Consider the following 22,745-nt stretch of genomic DNA (forward strand, 5'->3'; position numbering starts at 1 on the left):
GTTTGTGTAGTTTACTTTTATAAAATATTTTACTGTCATATAATATTTAGTGAAGTTTGCTTTTGCCATTAGAATATAAGCAGTGCCTTTGTAGCAATGCAGATGTGTAGACATTCATCAGAATTATTAGGAGACAATCCATAGAGGGATATACTTTTGGATAACTTATACTGTTATAGAATGTACTGTTGGAGGCTACATAAAATCTTGTCCGTATGTTTGGAGCTATGATTGACAAATTGTAGAGTAGTGTAATAACAATAAAATGGAGAAGGAACCGTTACAGTGCCATAACATTGTATATGTGGCCATTACAAATGACCAACCCTGCTAGCCAATTTTAGAAAATTATGATTTAGATTTTGAGGCGTCTGGACTTTTATCCACATCAAAGACAACAAATTTAAAACTAATTCAAGCCTCTATTCATACATGATCAGACTTCACACCAAGTTGTAAAAGACACAAAAGGACAATATGATGGTGTTTTTATCCTGCCTGCATAATCGTTACCAGGGGCAATCCCTAACCCAGTTACAGGTTATTAAAATCTATGTATTTAGTGCTGCTCAAGAAAACAGAATTCTCCATTTAGTAAATCTTTGAAATATTTGACATCTTGTAAGGTGCAAGTTAGGCAAAATGTGTGGGTTATTTCATGCTCCATATGGGTGTGGCAGGTGTGGATATTGTACAAACTCATGGGATGTTCTTGCAGTATGTCTTCCAAGTGAATCCCTGACATTTCCAGCAGGAGTGAAATGATATTGCTGCGACCATAGCACTGGAAGTACATCTCCTGACAACGTCAAACCATCAAGTGGTCTCTCTGGAGCCATTCATAGCTGTCCGAATAAAGTTAAGACTGGTGGTCCAGCATACATCACAGCTCAGTAGTGCCTTGGTCTCACACCTCACCCGACAGTACTAAACTGTGACTTTTCAAAGAATAAAATATGGCTGCATTCAGTATATCCCTACCCACAATGTTCCTATGTCCATCATCTTTTATCTACTAAGATGATATGATATGTAATTAATGGGATACACACGGAAGCCTATGTGCATAGAAGTTAGCTTCACAAAAATAAAAATGAGCATTTTCTGTGATATTCTGAGTTCTGTTTCCAACAATTGAGTAATAGTCTGCTACCTCCTGTGATGGCCTTGAGCAAGAGACATCAGTCTGTAAATGGACTGGCTTATTGAAGATATTGTGCTGATATTCATGTTGTATATGCCAATATCCCATTGTGTGATGCTACGGTCGCAGGTTCGAATCCTGCCTCGGGCATGGATGTGTGTGATGTCCTTAGGTTAGGTGGGTTTAAGTAGTTCTAAGTTCTAGGGGACTGATGACCTCAGATGTTAAGTCCCATAGTGCTCAGAGCCATTTGAACCATTTGAACCATTGTGTGAATGCAATAATTTATTTCCAGGCAACTGGACTTTTATCCAAATCAAAGTCAACAGAGTTAAAGTTACGTTAGGCCTTTATTTGACCATGACCTAAGCTCCTCACTGATCACCTGTGAAATTACACTTTGGAAGCTCAAATGTCATTTGCTACCTCTGCCTGCAACTGACTAGCTTCTACCACACTTTTGGAGATTTGGGCATGTCACACTACTAAGACGTTGGCCTATGCATCTAGGCGAGTGGGGATGACTTTTCCTGATCCTGTAGCAATACCAAGCAGTGTTTACCCTTAAATTCACCAAGTCACAACATTCATCTCCACATTATTTAAAATAGGGGAAAGGCAACCAGACACTTATAGCAGACAGATGTTTGACACAAAGACAAATATAAAAGAAAACTGTTCACTGGCTTTCAAGCTCTGGCTCTTTATGTAGTAAGAAGTACACACATTCACACACACAACCACACAGACACACAAATGCACATTATTGTGGCTGTGGCGACTTTAATTATTGATTATCAATTGTTGAGCTTGGTTGCCTGAGCTGATGGGTGTGAGGAGCGGTTAGGGAAGGACACACAAGGCAAGGAGTAACAGGGTAGTACAAGGCAAGAGTGGGAAAGACAGATGACTCAGTGGCTGCACAAAAAAACAAAAGGAGTTCTAAGAGGGTGCCAAGGACCTTGCGACCATGAACACTATCTTTCCCAGCTTCCTCCTTATACCAGAGCCATTACCTCTTTCCAAATCCTCTTTGCAAAACAGATGTGGACCCACAAGTATTTCACTTTTGAAGGCCAAATCTATAAATAAATCTGTGTTGCTGCCATGAGTAGTCACATGGTACCATCCTACACCAACTTATTTATGGGCCGTGTGGAGAAATCCTTTATATCCACTCAGTACTTAAAATTCCTTGTCAGCCTCAGATTAATTGATGACATTTTCATGTTAAGGACACATGCCAAGGACAACTCAATGAGTTACCTTCCTAGATGACAATCTCAACCTCTCAGAAGGCTCCATGAAGATGTCTGCTTATATACACCACACTAGCCATCAATAGTATCTCGACTTTGACAGCTGTCAACTGTTCCATGTCAGAAAGACTCTTCCTTACAACCTCACCACCTGTGAATGTATCTGCAGTGGAAAGCAGGAGTTTTTGAAATATACTGATAATCTTACCAGAGCCTTTATTGACAGACAAAGTCTTACCCCGCTCATCCATAAACAAATCTCCCCTGCCATATCCTCATATCTCATGACTAAACATGTTAACCAGCCACCAGCCATCACTCCTGTTATCACCCAGTATCACCCAGACATTGAAAAGTTCAAGTACAACCATCACCAGAGCTTTGGTTATCTCTCATCGTTCTCTGAGTTAAGGGATATCCCAGGCAAAATAGTAATCACATCACCCAAGGTGATGCTCAGCCACTCCCCCAATGTACAGAATATCCTTATGTAGCCCTACTCCAGTCCTGCTCGCCATTAGTCATTCCTTTGTGGACGACCCAGGTGCAAGACCTGTCCCATACACCCACCCATCACCTCCTATCACATTCCAGTCTCAGGAATTTGCTATCCTATAAAAGGCAGTACCACATGTGAAAGTGCCATGTTATATATCGGCTATGTTGCAATTACTATCTTGTGCAAATGACCACCAACAAACCAAGGCCAAACCCAAAAAAAAATTGGGCCATAAGTGGAAGCAGCCACATATATGCGCTATTCTGCAGGTACTGTTTCCTTGCATAAATTTCCACCACCAAAGTGTGACCAAATCCATATTTTACCATCCAGTTGCCAAACATGCTGCCCACCACAACACAAATTACTTTAACTGCTGCTTCATTACATGCGCCATTTGGTTACTTTCTGACAGCACAAGTTCCTCCAAACTACATAGGTGGGAATTGTGTCTTCATAGTGTGTTTGGGCGTCTGCATAGGTGTATGTCTGAATGTGTGTACTTCCTGCTAGAAGGAGAACCAGAGCTCAAAAGCTGGGGAACTCTGTTTTCTGTTAAGCATGTGTATGCACCACATACAAGTCTCCTGTAGGCGAGGGTTTGCCTTTCTCTTAATTTATGCATCATTCCATCCAAAATGTATCAGATATCTGTATCAGTCTTCTAATTGGTTTGAGCACTGTTGTTAAGATTTCCATGTTTAGCTTGCGACGGAATACTTTTGAAAGAACAGCAAGTAATTACCTTGTGAATGCCGTGGTCCGTGGTGAACAAGACTTTTTTCAATCACTTTTAACTAATTTCATTTGTAAATAATAATTGTTACATATTCAGAAAAAAAACTTTGTTTCTCCACCACAATTTTGTGTGTGTGTGTGTGTGTGTGTGTGTGTGTGTGTGTGTGTGTGTGTGTGTGTGTGTGTTTGGGGGGGGGGGGGGGGGCAAAAAGCGACAGTGGAAAATTCTGTAGAAAATAGTAAAATTCTTGTATATTTTGTGTTCTAATACTGTGCATTATCTTATTTGCAGGTTCTGTAATTTTACAGTTTTTTGACAGAGCTAAAATGAACTTCACACCATTTGGAAGTCCGTTCACTGGATCAGTTCCTACAGCTACTGTTCATCAAGTTGCCACTGCAAAGCTTGCTCACAATGTTGCTGCTGGTGGCCAAGTTCTTGGTGTTTTTAGTGGTGGTGATGGTGCAGTGCATTATTTGCGCCCTGTTGATCCAAATGGTTTTACGTTGACAACCCAAGGTGCCATAAACAGCCAGCATCCACAGGCGCAGCAAGCACTGATAACCCTACCTATCAGCATTGCCGGAAAGCCTGGTGAACCTGGACAGCCACAGCAAGCAGTTCACATTCAAGTAGTTAACCCCAACGCAACACTAGGTGCTAATGGTGCTGCTAGTAATGTGGGCCCCAAGTATATATCTCCTCTTTTCTCACAAGGGATTTTAACATTATGTGGTCAACAGCAAGGTGGTGAAATTGTTCAGTTGCAAGTGCAGCATCCTCACATTCAGGTAACACCACAACCGGCTCAGCCACAGAGTGAATCCGATGCCTCCAATAACAGCTCTCAAGCACAGGTTTCGTTGCAGCAGCAACAGCAACAACAAACACCTCAACAGGAACAGCAGCAGCAGTCGCAGCAACAGCAGCAGCAGCAGCAACAACAACAACAGCAGCAGCAGCAGCAACAACAACAACAACAACAACAGCAGCAGCAGCAGCAGCAGCAGCAGCAGCATCACCAACAGCAGCAACATCAACATCAGCAGCCACAGCAGCATCCTCAAGAACAGCAACAGCATCATCATCAGCAGATCCAAACACACACAATTGCTGTTGCAACAGATGATAAGCCAGAGGAGCACCAGCAGGCCTTCCCAGTAGCCGTCGTAGCACATCTTCCACAAGAATTAATTTTGCGTGACGGTATAGCCACAATGGAAATTGAAAAGATACAGGGGGAACCAGGCAAGGAAACTTTGCAACTTGCTATTGTTAAGTCGGAAAATGATAAAGATTCTCAGGATGATTTTAATGGAAATGGGGCTCAGCATGCTACAGTTGCTGCCATGCCAGCTGCATGGCAGAGTATTGCAACCCCAGGTTCAACAGTTGCAGACTACTTGTCACGTATCCCAGCATCGACACTTCCACTAAGTTTGCACCACTTCTTGAAATTTTCTGCCGAAACGATAAAACGGGAAGCAGCCATCGAATCATCCCCCCTTTCAAACCCCGAGATTGTCGAAGTAGCGAACGGTGCAGCAGTTGAGGAGCCATCTGCCCCTGCAACAAACACAAAAACAAAGAAAAAGAAGAAGTATAAGAAAAAACCTCCGAAACCCCGGCGGCCCAGGCCAGGTCAAGTGCACATTGCAACAGCGTTGGACGGCACCACATTATTTTGTTGCCCCGAGTGTCATATGGCATATCCCGAAAAAGAGCTGTTAGAACAGCATCTTGTCGGGCACAAGATAGAACGGAGGTTCATTTGCGATATTTGTGGTGCAGGTTTAAAACGGAAGGAACATTTGGAGAGGCACAAGTTGGGTCATAATCCAGATCGTCCATTTGTTTGTTCTGTTTGCCTTAAAGGCTTCAAACGTAAAGAGCATCTAAATCTTCATTTCGTTATACATTCAGGAGAAAAGACAGAACTTTGCCCAGAGTGTGGTAAAGGTTTCTACAGAAAAGATCACTTACGAAAACATGCACGCAGCCATCTTACAAAACGCGTGAAAGAGGAACTTAACAACCAACAGCAGCTGCTACAGCAACAACAGCAGCAGCAGCAGCAACACCAACAGCAGCAGCAGCAACAACAACAGCAGCAGCAGCAACAGCAGGCACAACCACAGCAGCAACAACCATTGCAGCAGCAGCAGCAACAACAGCAGCAGCAGCAGCAGCAGCAGCAACAGCAACAGCAACAGCCTCAGCAGATAGAACAGGAACACCAACAGCACCAAACAGACCATGAGGCTCAGCAAGTCAATGCCCCTGCTGCTACCATGGTTGCAACAGTGGTTTTACCAACTGCAGCAGAAACAGGTGCTATGCTGCTGCAGCATCACCGCTGAAAAACTCGAAGCACAAATTTTCTAGCCTTAAAGGGAATATGCTGGGTGAGGACAGTACTCCTGAGACCATTGTACTTTTCTTAGCTGTATATACTAATATTTAGCACCTTCTATTAACTTTTGCATATGTTGCTTACGGATAGTGATCACTTGTGCTGCAGAGTTACTGTTGTACTGTTTTTGATAAATCATATACACAGCTTTTATGTGTGTGGTACAGGTTTATGATTTTATACCGAGCTCAGAATGATCGAACAGTGTGAGAGGGGGATCACTATGATTTATAAATTAAAACTTACTGCAAATAATTGTTGAATATGGACATTATCCCAACTAAACGGTAATTACCAGGTATGTTATGGAGTACATCTTTTTGTACATCACAGTGGGCTTACAGCCCTTTTTGAATATTATGATAGGGAGTGTAACTTCCTGTTATTTTATGAATATTTCATTGTTTTACAGATAGTGTTAACACAGATGTGTATAGTTAACTGCCAAGTCCAGAATAATAAACAGATATATATATATATAAGAATTAAATTGGATTTGGTGAAAATGTGTTTATTTTTTAGCACCGTGTAATCCTACTTCGTACATTCATTGTACTACGGCAGGAATCGACAGACATCTAAGTGGTAGATACTTGTACAGTGAATTTGCCAAAGCAAAGATCTGTCCAGAATACATAGTTGCTACCCTAGTCGTACATTTTAATACTTTATTTTGTTTATCTTGTGTGATCACTTAATGCATGGAAGTTTTGTTTTATGCCATACCACGTAGAATGTTGATATTGTTGAATAAACAGAGTCATAAGTATGGTATTGAACAGTATATGTCTCAGTCATCAGATAATACAGTTGAGTGGCAGGTGGCAGGGATATATAAATCAATCCGATGTCTGTAAGCAAACTACTACTGTTGCAAAAAAGATGAAGTATAACATTTATGTGTTTTATGATGCGTTATGCTACCTTGGATCCTTCACAGTGAAAATTTGCTCTCTGTTTTCTTCTAAATAAGTCATGAGTTTGCTCCTTATGACACTGCATTCCATAAGATTCTTTGTAAAGCTAAATCCTGTTTCTTTCCTTATTTCATCTACTTAAAGTATTTATTGATATTTTATTTGCAAATTTTGCAAAAATTAAATAACACTGCTCGGACACTTTTTACTTTACTTTTAATTTTGAATCATGGTTAATAGTTGCTTTTGTGCCAACAGACACACCACACTCAGCACCTATTATCTTAAACTGTACCTGTTTGTTATGCAAAGTGATTGTGTCTCAAAATTCTTTACTTTCTGTCACCCCACTGAAACTGACAAAAAGGTAAATCCTTTACATAAATGATTGACAAACAGCAATGTGTGTTCAGTAATATCTGTTTAAACCAGACATGTGAGGACCTCGTTGTTGACTATATCGTCTGGCATGTCCCATAGCTTCATGTTAACCTGTGTGTCTATGTTTCTTTATTTTGTGTATTCCTGTATGTTATTTAAATCACTACAGAACTACTTGTTATTTTGTCTTGAAAAATTTCAAATATAAATACAATGGAAACTTACTGATTTCATTTTAGTGTTACGGGGAAAGGCTAGGTACTCCAATGTTCTAAAAATATTATTTATAGAATTTTTTAGGCATGTCCTGTACATAGTGGCCTACATGAAGTGTATAATTTTCAAGTATGAATTGTACATGCTTATATAGTTTCCACTTTTGTAAATTATTTTTATTGAAATATATACACAAATCTTTATCAGTGGTGTTTTTTACACATATAATTGAGGCTAGGAGAGTTGTTACAGAGTGAGATTCAGCCAGTTGAAAGAGCACAGCATATTAAGTTTCACATTATATCAGATCAAGTAACCCTTTGTTCAAAATAAACCAATTACTGTACTGCATTACTAATTGTGTTTAAAACCGAAATAGATGTATTTTGAATTATTGGATAATGTTTTTTCCTTGTTAGCGTTGCACTATGTAATTTATTTTGGAGGATAGTACATTACATAAGCTTGAAGTGGCAGTGCATTGTTTTAGCACAGCGTATTAGGCTGTCATGGCAGTTTATTTGTGCTAGTCATTTTCACGTAAAAAATTGCACACAATTGCTATGTTGTAATTACATTTCTTTGTTTCCAGTCTTTTAATACCATAGATTTCTTTAAACTTTGAATAAAAGTCAATAGTTTTCTCCCTGTGTGTTTGTGTGTGTGTGTGTGTGTGTGTGTGTGTGTGTGAGAGAGAGAGAGAGAGAGAGAGAGAGAGAGAGAGAGAGAGAGAGAGAGGAGCAGAGGGGGGGGGGGGGGGGGGGAGGGGGCAAGGCTGACATCGTTATCTAAATCTCCACCTCTCAATTTGTAGCAGGCTACTTCAAATTGTGGTGAAGGGTAGAATTACAATACTATCAGTTTATCCTGCTCGTCTGTTGGCTTCTCTTTCAGTGATTTGCTAATGTTAAAAAATGTCATAGTTTCTTCATGCTTCAGAGTTTGTGCTGAATGACAGTTCTTTCTTTAAATCACTGGGTATATGAGTTGAAAAATCAAAGGAAACCCAGAGTGTACAATCTTCAACAGGATTATGCCTAGGAAAGCATTGTTGTATTCAAACAAGTCTTTCACTTCAGGACAGCTTTATCTTTTCTTTATTATAGGCTTCAAGATATCTGAATTATTACTACTTTATTGGCAGTTAATACAATGTTGGTTTGGAAGCCAGAAGTGTATCTTATAGGACAAGAGCTGAGATAAATGGTTTTGATATCTCAAACTGTTCATATTGTCCAGTAGATTTTAACATGTTCTTGTTGTCTAGGATCACACTCATCCACATTTCCAAAATTTTTGTCCTTTTTCTTAAAATATCATCTTTTTCTTTGTACAATTTCATGTTTAAGCAAATATATATTTGTTGTTGTTTCACCTCTTTCCAATCTCATTCTGCAGTGTTGAGGATTTGATTTACATGTGTGCATCAGTTGTGTACCACATTTTTTTGAGTTGGAGGAAAATGTTCTTTGATATGGATTGCAAGAAAAGAACACACCCAGGATCCTTGTTTTTTATTGCCAAAGATATCAGTTTTCATTTAACTGTTTTGGTTGATGTAAAGTATAGATCCATTTTTAACTCTGCAGATACTTATCTTTTATCCATGAAGTTTCCAAAGCACCATAAGGTTTTCAATAGCTTTGCACAATACAGTGTGGTTCAATGAAAAAGTTACAGACGATCCAGTGGTATCGAATTTGATCCTAAGTTGGTTCTATGACGTATCTGTCACTTACCATTACTCTCACCTCTTCCAGTATCTATTAAAATGAAAAATGCCGAGTTGCATCGTTGTTCAGAGTTTATATTAAACTGTAGTTCCTCCCCTACAGTTGGATACGTCAGATTAGAGGTTGAAGGAAGGCAATGGCATACCATCTCTAACAGAACAATGGCTAGTAAAGTGCTATGACAGCTTTACTTTTTTCTTCATACTATGCAAATTCTGAGTGTTCAAATATTCTTTTATCCATTCTGAAGGAAAAAAAAGTGTTTTCTGAAGCCCCCTAGCTCAATCACTCTTTGTTACGTGATAGGGAATATATGTGGCATGTCAGGAAGCAATATTGTAATCATGCAAAGTAAAATTACTTATGTCCAAGGTATCAGGCAAAGAAAGTTGAAATTATTTGTCCCAATGTTACTGAAAAACAAAGCCAGCGAGGAAAATAAATCTCTGTTAAGCCCTAGTTTGTAATTTATTGAACACCATTTCTCGTGTCATCAAACATGTTTGAAAATGATTTGAAAAGATGCGACAGTGATTTGAAACCTGCAGAATGTTGCAATGTTGAAGGCAACATGTCACTAAGAGCCAACAAACTTTTGAAAATCAGACTGTTTGCATTCTTTTATCAGCTTCTAAGAAGTGTTTTTGCTGTTGGGTTTGAGCTTGGTATGTTTGTGCATGAGTCTAAAAACTTTAAAAATGGCTTGTGATTAACTAAACTTTAAATGGCTTGTGATTAACTGTTTTTTTGACTGTAAAAGCGTGAATAATTTTCAGAGAGATTTTACTATAAAAGTTATGTGAACATTACATAACCTCAGTTATTTCATTCGTTGCTCTCTATTTTATATGTAGGTATGTATATTTACATTTCATAGACAGTATATCATTGACATTACTGCTATATAATCCACAGATTAAGGCCAGTTCACTTGTCATAGAGAGAAGTTCACTTGTTCTTTCCAGAAAATACATTTGTAAGGGTCATAAGTAGCATACTAAAAAAATTTTATACTCTAATTGAATTGAAATACTGTGAAACTAAGTTGAGTTATTTCTTGTGTATCACACAAATACAAAAACATAATTATTGAGCTTCCTTTATCCTTACAGTCGCTGCTCAGATCAAATACAATGATGTAGTAGTGGGTGTGACATGGATAATTACTATTAAAATCTCACTCATAACCAGAATAGGGTAGTAATCTTTCTAGAATGTGTGTGTTCTGTGATTTTCTGTTGTGACCTAGGGAACATAAATCACTGTTATCCCCCTCCTCCTCCTGTTTGCACTTGTTTAATCTCAATTTTTGTCAGTGTTTTTTGACTGTGCGAGTTTTGGTAGGGCATTGCACACACATGAATAGATTTCCAGATGCCTCACAGATAGAAATATAATTTGCCATTTCAGTTTAGTTATGGGTTTCTGTAAATTTTGCTATGAGACAACTGATTCAGAGTGTATTCTCCAAAACAATTGCTCAGAAATTAAGTTCTGAATGTACAGTATGTTCTATTTGTTATTAAGCTTTGAGTGAATTATGCTAATGGCAGTCTGAAGGAAACATATTTACTGCAGGTTCTAGAAGTCCAATGTTTTAGGCGATTATCTGTTCTCCTTCTGGCTATGCATGTTTTGATTTTCTTATGTGAGGCTGTGGAATTATAATATCAGAAATCTTTCTCCTGGTTGTATTGCCAGTCATTTTTACTGCCCTTGTCTGTGTGGTGTGCCGTGTGTGTGTGTGTGTGTGTGTGTGTGTGTGTGTGTGTGTGTGTGTGTGTGTATTCATTAAACATTTCACATTCTTTATATGTTACCCAACAAAAGTCTTCATTTTACGATATGTTTCATTAAGTAGATGACTGTGTAATTATGCTGAGTTCCAGGATTCTATCTGTGGCTCTCGGAAAGCATTTGACTTAACAAAAATTTGTTCTCATTGTAATTTACTCAGGTTTATTAAGAGAGTGAACTATGCAATGTACCATGATTCATTTAGTTTTTGGCTTAATTCCAACCACTGCATTCCATCATGGTGTTGAGCTTGACAGATGAAGAAAAGTGGTAGAACATATGAACTATGATATACACATTGTAATTGGATAGATAAAAGAAATCCACTCACCAAGCACCATCAGGAGAACACATCCATATGAAAAAATAAATAAATGAATAAATAAATAAAATTGTAACACGTAATCTTTTGGAGCCAATGGCTCCTTCTGGCAGAAGAGTTGAAGGGCAAGGAAGACGGGTGAAGGAAAAGAACTTGTGAAGTTTAGGACATGGGGAGAGTTCGGAAAAGTTGCCCAGAATCAGAGGTAAGGGGAGACTTGCCTGCCAGGATGAAAAGACAACAGTCTCTCCTTCTCCTCCTATCTGGTAAGTCTCCCATGACCCAGGGTTCTCAGTGACTTTCTTGAACTCCCCCCATGTCCTAAACCTCACCAGTCCTTTTCCTTCAATTCTGTTCCTTCCCATCAACCCTTCTGGCAGGAGGAGGAGCCATTGGCTCCGAAAGCTTTCAAATTTCCTATCCAATTACGTTATTTATTTTGAAAAATTGATTATTTTTGTTGATACTATGTACACATTGGCATCTACTTGAGAATGTCAGTTTATTATCCTTATGTGGTGCTGATTATTTGTCACTATCTGGTAAAATTCTGACTTACACATATAAGTGTGGCTTCAATTCAAGCTAAGTATCTTAACATTAAACATTATGAAATTTATGACAGTGCATGCAGTGTTACAGATAGATGCTGGTTATTTAACAAACTCAGTTTATTCATATAATGATGGTCTTCAGTTTTCTATAGCCTCTGAAATTGCCAATAGAAGACTTTGTAATTGTTCAGAAATCTAGTGACAGGAAATTCACATTTTGCTATATGCCAGTCTCAGAAGAAAGGAATAAGTTCTTGTAGAATATGCCCTAATCTCTTCTTCCTTTGTAAAAACAGCAGTTTTTGAGAGTTCACTGGGTATATAGAGGGGCATATTCATTTCACTTAAGCTATTCACATTATTGCATTTAATCCTATTTTCATCCAGTTTTCAATAGCACAGGTTTTGAACTTTGATTTTTGTCTTTCCTACTTGTGACTTGAAAAGTGAATTACTGAAACTGATAATGCATTGCCACTTCGTAATAGCTTTGTTACTGTTACTCTTTTGAAATACATATTGGGATAAAGCAGGCAGAATAAACGTGAGATTATGAAGAGACATCTTCCATTTTTAGCACCATTTAAATCCAAGGGCACTAGTAATAAAAGAAATAAACTATTCAGTAATATATTTCATTAATATTTCAGAAAAAGGTTAACAACAGGTTTTTTTCACTTGCTTATAGAAATTTTCTTTTGTTTTTCTTTCATAAGTTGAAAGTAAACCTTATTTGTTGCCCCCATGAAGAGATTTATAATCACAGTACCCATTTGTTATCATTATTGGTTTTATGCTTCTCTCTATCAACTGTGAATAAACAAATAAAAAAAGTTTTCCAGCATGTATATGGAAGGGATGAACTCTGTATGTATTCTGGACCTATTGGTACAAAAAATATATTTATTTAAATCAGTTGTGGAGTAGTTACTACCGTATGCAGTAATATCCTTTCACAGATTGTAATTTCATTGCAGTTGCCATTGTATTACAATTGATGTTTACCAGCGAAGCAAAGGTATGTAACATATGTTAATGTAATTATTTATTTGTGTGTGGGTGTGGGTGTGGGTGTGCGTGTGTGCATTTGTATGTATGTATGTATATAAAAAAGAGAAGTCAAAGAAAAACTGAGGGAGAGATGTACAAATATTCATGTTAATAATAAATTGTACCATAAATAACATTAGTGTTGATTTTATCAGGTATATATTTTACTGGTTCTCTGTGCATAATTAGTTTTATCAGGAATATTTTCAATTTACTACTGTGCTGAGCCTCTAGGGATGGTGCATTTACAGTCAGTTATTGGATATTCCCCTCCTTGCAATATCTGTCCTGTCAGTGCTTTCTTCTCTACTTTGAGAAAGTCCTGTCCATCTTCTGGGTCTGGTTCCAGTAACAACTCCGTTTTCTTTACTTTTTGAAATTCCAGATACTATTCAACTGGACTTAAGGCATTCTGTAAATCTTCTTCTTCATCATCCTGAAACGTTTCTACTAATGCTACCATTGACAAAGCCTTTTCCAGTCGTCTCTCATAGGCTACCATTCAGCATTTTCTCCTATTGCAGTGCTCTCGGATTTACTTCGTCTTATACATGATGTGACCATCTTGTTCATGGTGTTCCAATTGGTCTTCTTCCATATTCTGTCAGTTCCAGAGCCTTTCTTTTCCCATTATTTTCACTTGGCAGCCTATTTCACTCCATAGTTTCTTTTAGGAGACTGAACTGAAGTGTGCTTCATATTTTTTCATATCTTATGTTGCCTTTTCTCATTGTACCCAGGATCCTTCATACTGTAGAAAGTGTATCTGTGTTCCTTGTGCTCTACACAGCTCTTTCTTTGTCTAGGTGCAACAATCTGATCCATAAGTCGAAATTGGTAGATATTGATGTGTACATAATGATTTTTGCTTTGGCAAGTATTTTCCTATTCTTCATTATGTGTGATACAGAACAAAACAATTTTAAGAAATTTTCTATCCTCTCCAAAAAATTTTCCTTATCGAATTGTTTCCTGGTTAGTTTACTTTGTAGATATTTGAAAGCATCTACTTCATTAATAATTTTTTATTACAACTTCCATCATTTTTCAGTTTTCCACACTAATTTTTATTAGATCACTTCTTAAGCTTATTTCCGTGCCTGCTTCTTCACTTACCCTCTGGCGGATATTTGATTATTCTTGCAATTTCTGCTCATTGTCTTCCCATATCATCTGCATATAACATGAGTTTCATATCATCTGCTGTTGACCCTTTGTGAATTATTCTTATAATGTTGGCTGTGACTGTATTGAAAAGTGCTGATGAAAACACACTTTATTGTTTAACCTCCCCTCCCCCCCCCCCTCCCCCGTCTGTTATAACACAATTCAGACATTTGTTATACATGTTTCTGATTCTGAGGTGCATTCTTTTTGACAGTTACAGTCTATTCAGACCTTGCCGTATCTCTTCCCATCTAACAGTCTTGTAAGCAAGCCAGTTGTAGTGTATCATCCTCACTTTCAACAATCAAAACTTCTGAAAATATGATCATGAAACAGGAGCATTCACTTTCTGACTGATGTTTTAAGTTTCTATCTTCCTGTAAAATTTCTCATCAGATCATAATCTTGTCTGTTTAGTCAGCTACCCACTGCGGAGGTCTTTCTTAGTGTTCTGAATTTCGATTTTATATACTGGTCAACTAGCCCCCTTCCACCTGTGGTCAATATTAGTTCTTACAAGGAAGCAACAAAAAAACTTTTCATTTTTCTGACGAGTAAACTGACCCCCTTTCTGTTATTTAAAATGTTTCTCATCCAGATTATGTATCAGGCCCAATTCACACACAAATGGCATGGCACAGATGCCTAGTGGTGGCGAGTCTGGGACGTGGCACGGTCAGGACATGAGCAGTTCACACTGATGTGGCGATGTCAGAGAGACATGGAGCAGTCGTGCTACAAATGGATCAGAATATGTTATCTTTATCAATGAAGATATTGGTGCACTAAAACTTTTGTAACTTGTAAAAGTTGAGCAGTGAAGACGATACCAGGTACATCCGCTATGGTGGAAAAAGGAAAGAAATGCGGCACATTCAACATCATTAAAGAACTGAATATGTATCCCAAACATTTCCAGCTTTTTTATAGTGCGTCTCAAAAATATTTCTACATTGCATTAGACAAATTGAGAAATGACATTCAGAGAAAAGCAACAAAACTGGAATGTTTTTGATCATAATACCTGTCTTTTGTGTGATATTCATTTAAATGTAATACTAACATTGCTGGTTTTGTGAGAGGTGTTAAAAATATTATGACACTGTTCCGAAATCTGATCATCTGGAAATATTTTGCTGCTATTCAGGGTGAGTCACAAGGTTTTCCCCCAGTTGCTGGAGGTTATCCCTTAGCTTATTTGGAACAAAAAATGTAAATACAGTAATATGATCAGATCCATAATTAAGGAGCTACAACAGAGTCCCGAAACATGGCACAGTATATGGAATGCTACACTTGTGTTCACAGGACACATGATCAGTCTTAGGCAGACAAGTGCAGCGAGTGTCAATGTCTGATGTGGTGTTGAGTGTGACCAGTTACTGGTACCATTTATTCTCCCAGGAAATTTAAATGGTCAGATGTACGGTAACTTTTTACGAGAAGACTTACCACAGCTTAATGAACATGTTCCTCCGGAAACAAGACGTCACGTGTACGTCCAACATGACAGAGCACCTGCACAGCTTATCTTAATCAGCAGTTCCCACATTGATGAATAGGTTGTGGTGGCCATATCAACTGGCCTGCCAGATCCCCAGATTTTAACACCCCTAGATTACTGCATGGGGGGGGGGGGGGGGGGGTGGATGAAAGACATCGTGTATGAAGTTAAGGCTGGAACAAGAGAAGAATTGATACAACACATTGTTGATGCCACAACCTCAATAAGGAACGAGCATTCGAAATTACGAAATTCTTCTTGGGCGGTCTACTCCCATGTGAATCTTTGCCTTCAAATGCAGGGAGGAAATTTTGATCACTTGCTTTAAATTCTCTGTGATTGCAAGAGACTGTTACAAAATAGTTTAAATTAATTATTATGTGCATTTTTTATTGTGAAATCCTTCAATAAAAGTTTTTTCTGTCATTTTCATGAGTTTTTCAATTACTGTAGCTCCTTAATTATGGATCTGATCCCATTGCTTTATTTACTTTTTTTTTCCCAAATAAATTAAGAAATACCCTCGAGAAAGTGGGGGAAAACCTTATGACTCCCCTGTATACCATAAATTCTTCATTACAGGGGGCATAGTTTCCTAGCATGTGATAGAGATTTTGCCCTCATAGAGAGAAACATAATATCCTTTCCCCCAGAAGACTGGATTCCAATAATTGCAAATGCCAAGGAAAATAGATACCCTATGTGCAGGATGGAACCAGAAGATTTCAGAGATCTTGGCACGCTAGACCACAACCTGCACAGAGGCATATTCAGAATAACTGAGTATGCCTGGCTACACATTTCATCAGACAACCCTGCTACACTAAGAGCAAGAGAAAGTCATAATATACAGCAATCGTGGATTTGTCAAATCACTGCAAAGAAGCGAAGTGCTGGGGAAAGAAATATGCCACTACAGAACATACAGTTTCCCTACTTCATATGATAAAATTCTGCCTGTTAAGATCGCCAAGAAAAAAGCCTCAACTGACATGTGATAGTATATTTCAGCTAAAAAACAGAATTTCTCGGAGCAAGTTTCAAGTGAATAATAGATTTGCATGTCTGTCTGGCAAAACCCTGAAAATGTAATTCTGATTGTTTATGATTAAGGTAATTGCAACAGGAATGGTGTTACATTTCACCATAACTCCTGATGCTGCTTGGGCGGATTTGTATCGCAATAAATGTTACATACATTGTACTTTTCTAGGAATAAGATTTCTATTCCTGCATTAAGTAACACAGAGGAACCAGTGTGTTTCAGCAGCACAATGTTGTAACTGCATAGATTCAATATTGTTCATCCAGAAAAAAGATAGTGCTATTTTCTTCAAATATAACATGAGTAATTGTGTAATAACTGTTTCGAAAGGATGCAAAATGGTGTTTTACCTCTTATGCACTGTCTGGCTCATAACAACCTATGTATGCAAGCATAAAATAGGTAAGCATTTATGCTTACCTATTTTACAGTTGGAACACAGAATATTTAAGTTACATCAATAACAAAATCCCATTTCTCATTCATCATTTGCTGGAACACACACCATTTATTTTGACAATATGTGAACGAAAATAGCTATGAGTGTTTTATGACTGTAGAAGTGTAGACGAGAAAAATTTTCTCTATAAGGTATATAGCTAACCCTGCACTGGATCAGCGATTGTTTGCCTCTGGTTTTAAAATGAAAATTACTCTGAATTCAGTATTAGCTTAAAATTTGTTTGTAACTGACTTCATGAACCACATATGGAAGAGAAATGCAAGCTACAAATAAGCTTAGTGTGCTGCCATAACATCAAATGTTACACATAATAGCTCATTGCGGTCGAACGCCAAAATATATCACTTATTTGCTCGGGACTGGAAAAATGTATCGCTCTCCTTACACAGTTAAAAACAATTTTGATATCTTAGCTATATTTTATACACAGCAACCTATGTCCTAAAACCTACCAAAAGTTCACGGGCCAGTGACAACATTCTTTACTGCAAGCTTTACAAAATATACCGCCCAGCAGTTTACTTATTTGGGAAGTATCACAATAACTATGGGAAATAATGGGGGGGGGGGAGAAATTCAGTATCCATTTTCTTGAGACACATAAGAAGACTTTAAGTTAATGAAACCAGCAGCGCACCACTTGGACGTCTCTGCCATGCATCCCTGCAGTGCGCCACCAGTGGCAAGAAACACATGTGGCATGGACCATGAAGCTGCACATTGTTACCTTACCATCTCTGTGCAAATTGCTGCATTTGTTAACATGGAAGTGGTGCGAAACGGTGCCACACCATTTCTGTATGAACTGGACCTAAGAGGAATTTGACAGTGTGATTTACATGGAAGTAGGTACACAGTGTCATCAAAACATGGGACTTAAAGTAGCTTTTAATGTCTCCAGAGATAGCCACACTGTGAGCTGTTCTACATCTACATACATACTCCACAAGCCACCCTTGGTGCGTAGTGGAGGATACTATGGACCACTACTAGTTTACTTTTCTGTTCCACTCGCAAATGGAGCGAGGGAAAAATTAGTGCTTATAACCCTTCATACAAGCTCTAGTTCCTCCCATATTATCTTTGTGGTCCTTATGCGGAATAAATGTTGGCGACAATAGACTCCTTCTGCAAATGACCTCAAATGCTGGTTCTCTAACTTTCCTCAGTAGTGCCTCATGAGAAGAACATCTTTCTTCCATGGAGTTCCATTTGAGTTCACGAAGCAGCTCTATAGTACTAGTGTGCTGATTGAACCTAACAGTAACAAATCTAACAGCACACCTCCAAATCACTTTGATGTTTTCCTTTAAACCGACCTAGCGGGAGTCCCAAACACTCGAGCAGTACTTAATAATGGGTTGCACTTGTATTCTGTATGTGGTCACCTTTACAGATGAACTACACTTTCCCAAAATTCTCTCAATAGAACTAATGATCATTTGCCTTCCTACTACCTATTTGATGTGCTTGTTCCATGCCATATTGCTTTGCAATGTTACGCATAGATATTTAACCAATGTGACTGTGTCAAGCAGCATGCTACTAATGCTGTATTTGGACATTACAGGATTGTTTTTTGTCCTCATCTCCATTAACTTACAGTTTTCTATATTTAGAGCAAGCTGCCATTCACCACACCGACTAGAAATTCTGTCTAAGTCATCCTGTATCCTCCTACTGTCACCCAATGATGACACCTCCCCATACGCCACAGCTTCATCAGCAAACAGCTGTAAATCGCTACTCACCCTATCCATCAGATCATTAATTTATATGGACAATGAGACAAGTTCTATCACAGTTCCCTGGGGCACTACTGAATTTACGCTTGGTTTCTGATGCACACTCGTCAAGACAATGTACTGGGTTCTGTAATCTTCTATTTGGTACATGTGATGTACTTGTTATTTGTCTAAGAATCACAGACATATCTTACAGTAGATTTGCATTGGTATTCTTATTGTGTCCTTTTTCCACTGGGATAAACTGAACCCTAGTTCCTAGCCTGTCTTTACTTACATGACAGTATTCCTTGTTTGAACTGTGAAAAATTCATTCAGAGGATAAAAAAAACAAATTTGCTTCTCTGACATGTATACCACTGTGTAGCACACACAAAAAGAAAAGAAAATTGAGGAAAGGCAACCCTCTTACATATGATATTTGGCACATACACATACGTAGTAGCATGTGTACTTGGCCAATACAAGGACACACATGAATAAACCAGCCTCCAAAAATATGTGCAGAATGAGAAGGCAGTCGTCAATAAAATACTAGCAACAGGAGGATTTGAAAACATAAGAAGTTAGTAGCGGTGTGGTGGTATGACAAGTTAGGGGTAAAGAAAGAACATTCAAAAAATAATATTGATGGGAAGTCTCCAATGAGGTTGATTGTGCTGGAGCAAAAGCAATGGAAGAGAATTGCATTAAATTATTTACAGAGTTTCTGCAGAGGAAGAAAAGCCCCTAAAATTGGAACAATGCTGTACTTAGTGTGTTTCACAAGAAAGTAGCCAGGGGAAATATATCATCAAGCAAAGGAACAAACTGGATTTAGAATAGGATATAGCATAGCAGACTACTTGAAAGTCATGAATGAAATGACTGAACATAGCAATGAGTATAAATTACTGCTTTGCCTGGGCTTCACAGATTTTGCGTATGCTTTTAAGTCAGTTTCAACATTTCTATTAAGACACCTTGACAAAGAAGATAATGATCCAGTGTGTTAGTGTTCTCAGAAATATATACTGTGGGTTTATAATTAAACTGATGGTGTTCAAGGTGCTGTAGTGCAAGCTGTATCTGTTGGAGGAAGCTGATTCATTATAGGTGTATTCGTTAATGGATGATGCTGGATAGTTCCACTTTCTGCCACTATGTGAAAATATGGCACTGTACGTGATCAGAATATGGTGAGGGTACAGAAAAAGGAGAGGAACAATCAAACACTTGATAATGGTGGTTCTGGAACTTTTATTAGAATATAGTTACAAGTTACAAAATGTTTTCATCGTGGTTTTCTGACTCAGCAGCATGACGCATCCATAACAGGGCATATTGTTAGGAGCATGTCTGGTGTAATCAGTTGTTGTAAGCTATCCTTCAGATCAGGAAGAGTCCAGATAAACCACTGACAGACCTGATCTTTCAGATATCCCCACAACCAGATATCACATGGATATAGGTTGGTGTTTTTGGAAGGCCATACATCTTGAGATTGCCTAGAGATGATGTGGTTGTTACTCAACATTTCTCAAAGCAGATCTTTCACCTGACAAGCAATGTGTGATGTTGCCCCACCTTGGATTAAAATAGTGGTTGTTGTTGTTGTGATCTTCAGTCCTGAGACTGTTTGATGCAGCTCTCCATGCTACTCTATCCTGTGCAAGCTTCTTCATCTCCCAGTACCTGCTGCAACCTACATCCTTCTGAATTTGCTTAGTGTATTCATCTCTTGGTCTCCCTGTACGATTTTTACCCTCCACACTGCCCTCCAATACTAAATTGGTGATCCCTTGATGCCTCAACACATGCCCTACCAACCGATCCCTTCTAGACAAGTTGTGCCAAAAAATTCTCTTCTCCCCAATCCTATTCAATACTTTCTCATTAGTTATGTGATCTACCCATCTAATCTTCAGCATTCTTCTGTAGCACCACATTTCAAAAGCTTCTATTCTCTTCTTGTCCAAACTACTTATCGTCCATGTTTCACCTCCATACATGGCTACACTCTGTACAAATACTTTCAGAAATGACTTCCTGGCACTTAAATCTATACTTGATGTTAATAAATTTCTCTTCTTCAGAAACGCTTTCCTTGCCATTGCCAGTCTACATTTTATATCCTCTCTACTTCGACCATCATCAGTTATTTTGCTCCCCAAATAGCAAAATTCCTTTACTACTTTAAGTGTCTCATTTCCTAATCTAATTCCCTCAGCATCACCCGATTTAATTCGACAACATTCCATTATCCTCGTTTTGCTTTTGTTGATGTTCATTTCATACCCTCCTTTCAAGACACTATCCATTCCATTCAACTGCTCTGTCATCGGCATGGTATGAACACAATTACGTTCTTGCAAAGCTGGAATTGCGTGTTGCACAAGGAGATCCTTATAATGTGCAGATATAGGAACAATGAGGTTGCATACAAGTATAGGCCTGTGAGGTACCATCTCGAAGCAGAACAAACTGATAATTAAAGAGCTAAGTGCAGTGGATATTCTTGTACGACATGTGGCAGAGTAGAAATCCAAACGAAACTGTTTTGGGCATTCACAGAGTAAAATGTGCCTTGTCAGTGCAAAGAATATTCCCTGGTCACTTGTCATCCATTTCTGTGCGTGTCGGAAAACGAAGGACAAAGTCAGGGAGTTGTAGCATGTGTTGGGGCTTCATTTGATGCACAATCTGTATATTATGGGGATACCAGTGTAAAATGTGCCACTAAATCTTTTGAACTGTTTGATTTGATTTGATTTATTATTGGTCCTGTAGATCATACAATTTGAACAGCAAATCACATCTTGATATAGGACAAGCCAATTTGAAAAATTATGTTAAGATGGTATATGACGAGAGATGACAGTAGTGGTACATAATTCACATAGCAGAATACATACAGGATATATAGACAAAATATAAAAAAAGCTGGTGTGTGATGAGAGATGACAGTGGTGCATACAGCACATAGCAGAATACATATAACAGATTCAGACAGAATATGAATAACAAACAATAATTAATTTATCTTACTAAGTAGAAATATCTACAAATGAATAAACAGCTTATTAGAAGTAATTAAAATACTGTGGTACATAGTTCACATAGCAGAATACATATAGGAGATACAGACCGAATATGAGTGACAAACAATAATTAAATTATCTTACTAAGTAGAAACTTCTACAACTGAATAAACAGCTTATTGCAAGTAATTAAAATTTTGTTTCAAGAAATTCATGCACGGAATAGAAACAGTGATTTAGTAGCAATTCCTTTAATTTAGTTCTCATTATTTTTGGGATTTTGCTTGTTTTTATGTCTGTTGGGAGGTATATTTTAATGCCTATACATTTAACCCCATTCACACACAGTTTTGTGTTGTGGGTATAATTTGTAATTGTGTTTTGTTTCTGGTGTCATGTGTGGCGGTCTGCATCTCTGTCGAGGGCGTCCAAAGTGCTGTACTGTAAAACAAGCTAGTTCCAATATATAGACGCATGGCAGTGGCAGGATTTTTAGCTGTTGAAATAGTGGTTTACAGTGTTCAGTTCTTTTTTTACATTTCTTTATTCTTACTACTTGTTTTTGTAACCTGAAAATTGTGAGAGAATCAGAGCTCTTTCCCCAGAAGATTAGGCCATAGCTCAAGACAGACTCAAACAGGGCATGGTACACCAGCTTCAAGGTATCTACACTGGCCATGTCTTTTAATGATCGTAATAGATAGCAGGTTTTACTAAGCTTTTGTGACAATGCCTCAACATGTGGTTGCCAATTTAGTGTCTTACTGATGGTAAGTC

At 38.1% G+C, this 22,745-nt stretch overlaps 1 protein-coding gene across 2 annotated transcripts in view; it reads left to right on the forward strand.

Moving 5' to 3' along the window:
- LOC126335058 (specificity protein transcription factor 3-like) overlaps nucleotides 1–7,922 on the forward strand; it is a 36,763-nt gene extending 28,841 nt beyond the window's left edge. For both annotated transcript variants that reach the window (XM_049997941.1, XM_049997940.1), the window contains exon 4: nucleotides 3,933–7,922. In XM_049997941.1, coding sequence (XP_049853898.1) covers nucleotides 3,968–6,001 — 2,034 coding nt within the window. In that variant the 5' untranslated portion in view covers nucleotides 3,933–3,967 and the 3' untranslated portion in view covers nucleotides 6,002–7,922. The remainder of the gene's footprint in view (nucleotides 1–3,932) is intronic.
- The last annotated feature ends 14,823 nt before the right edge of the window (nucleotides 7,923–22,745 follow it).

This window comes from Schistocerca gregaria, chromosome 2, assembly GCF_023897955.1.
Source record: "Schistocerca gregaria isolate iqSchGreg1 chromosome 2, iqSchGreg1.2, whole genome shotgun sequence".
NCBI classification, from domain to species: domain Eukaryota; kingdom Metazoa; phylum Arthropoda; class Insecta; order Orthoptera; family Acrididae; genus Schistocerca; species Schistocerca gregaria.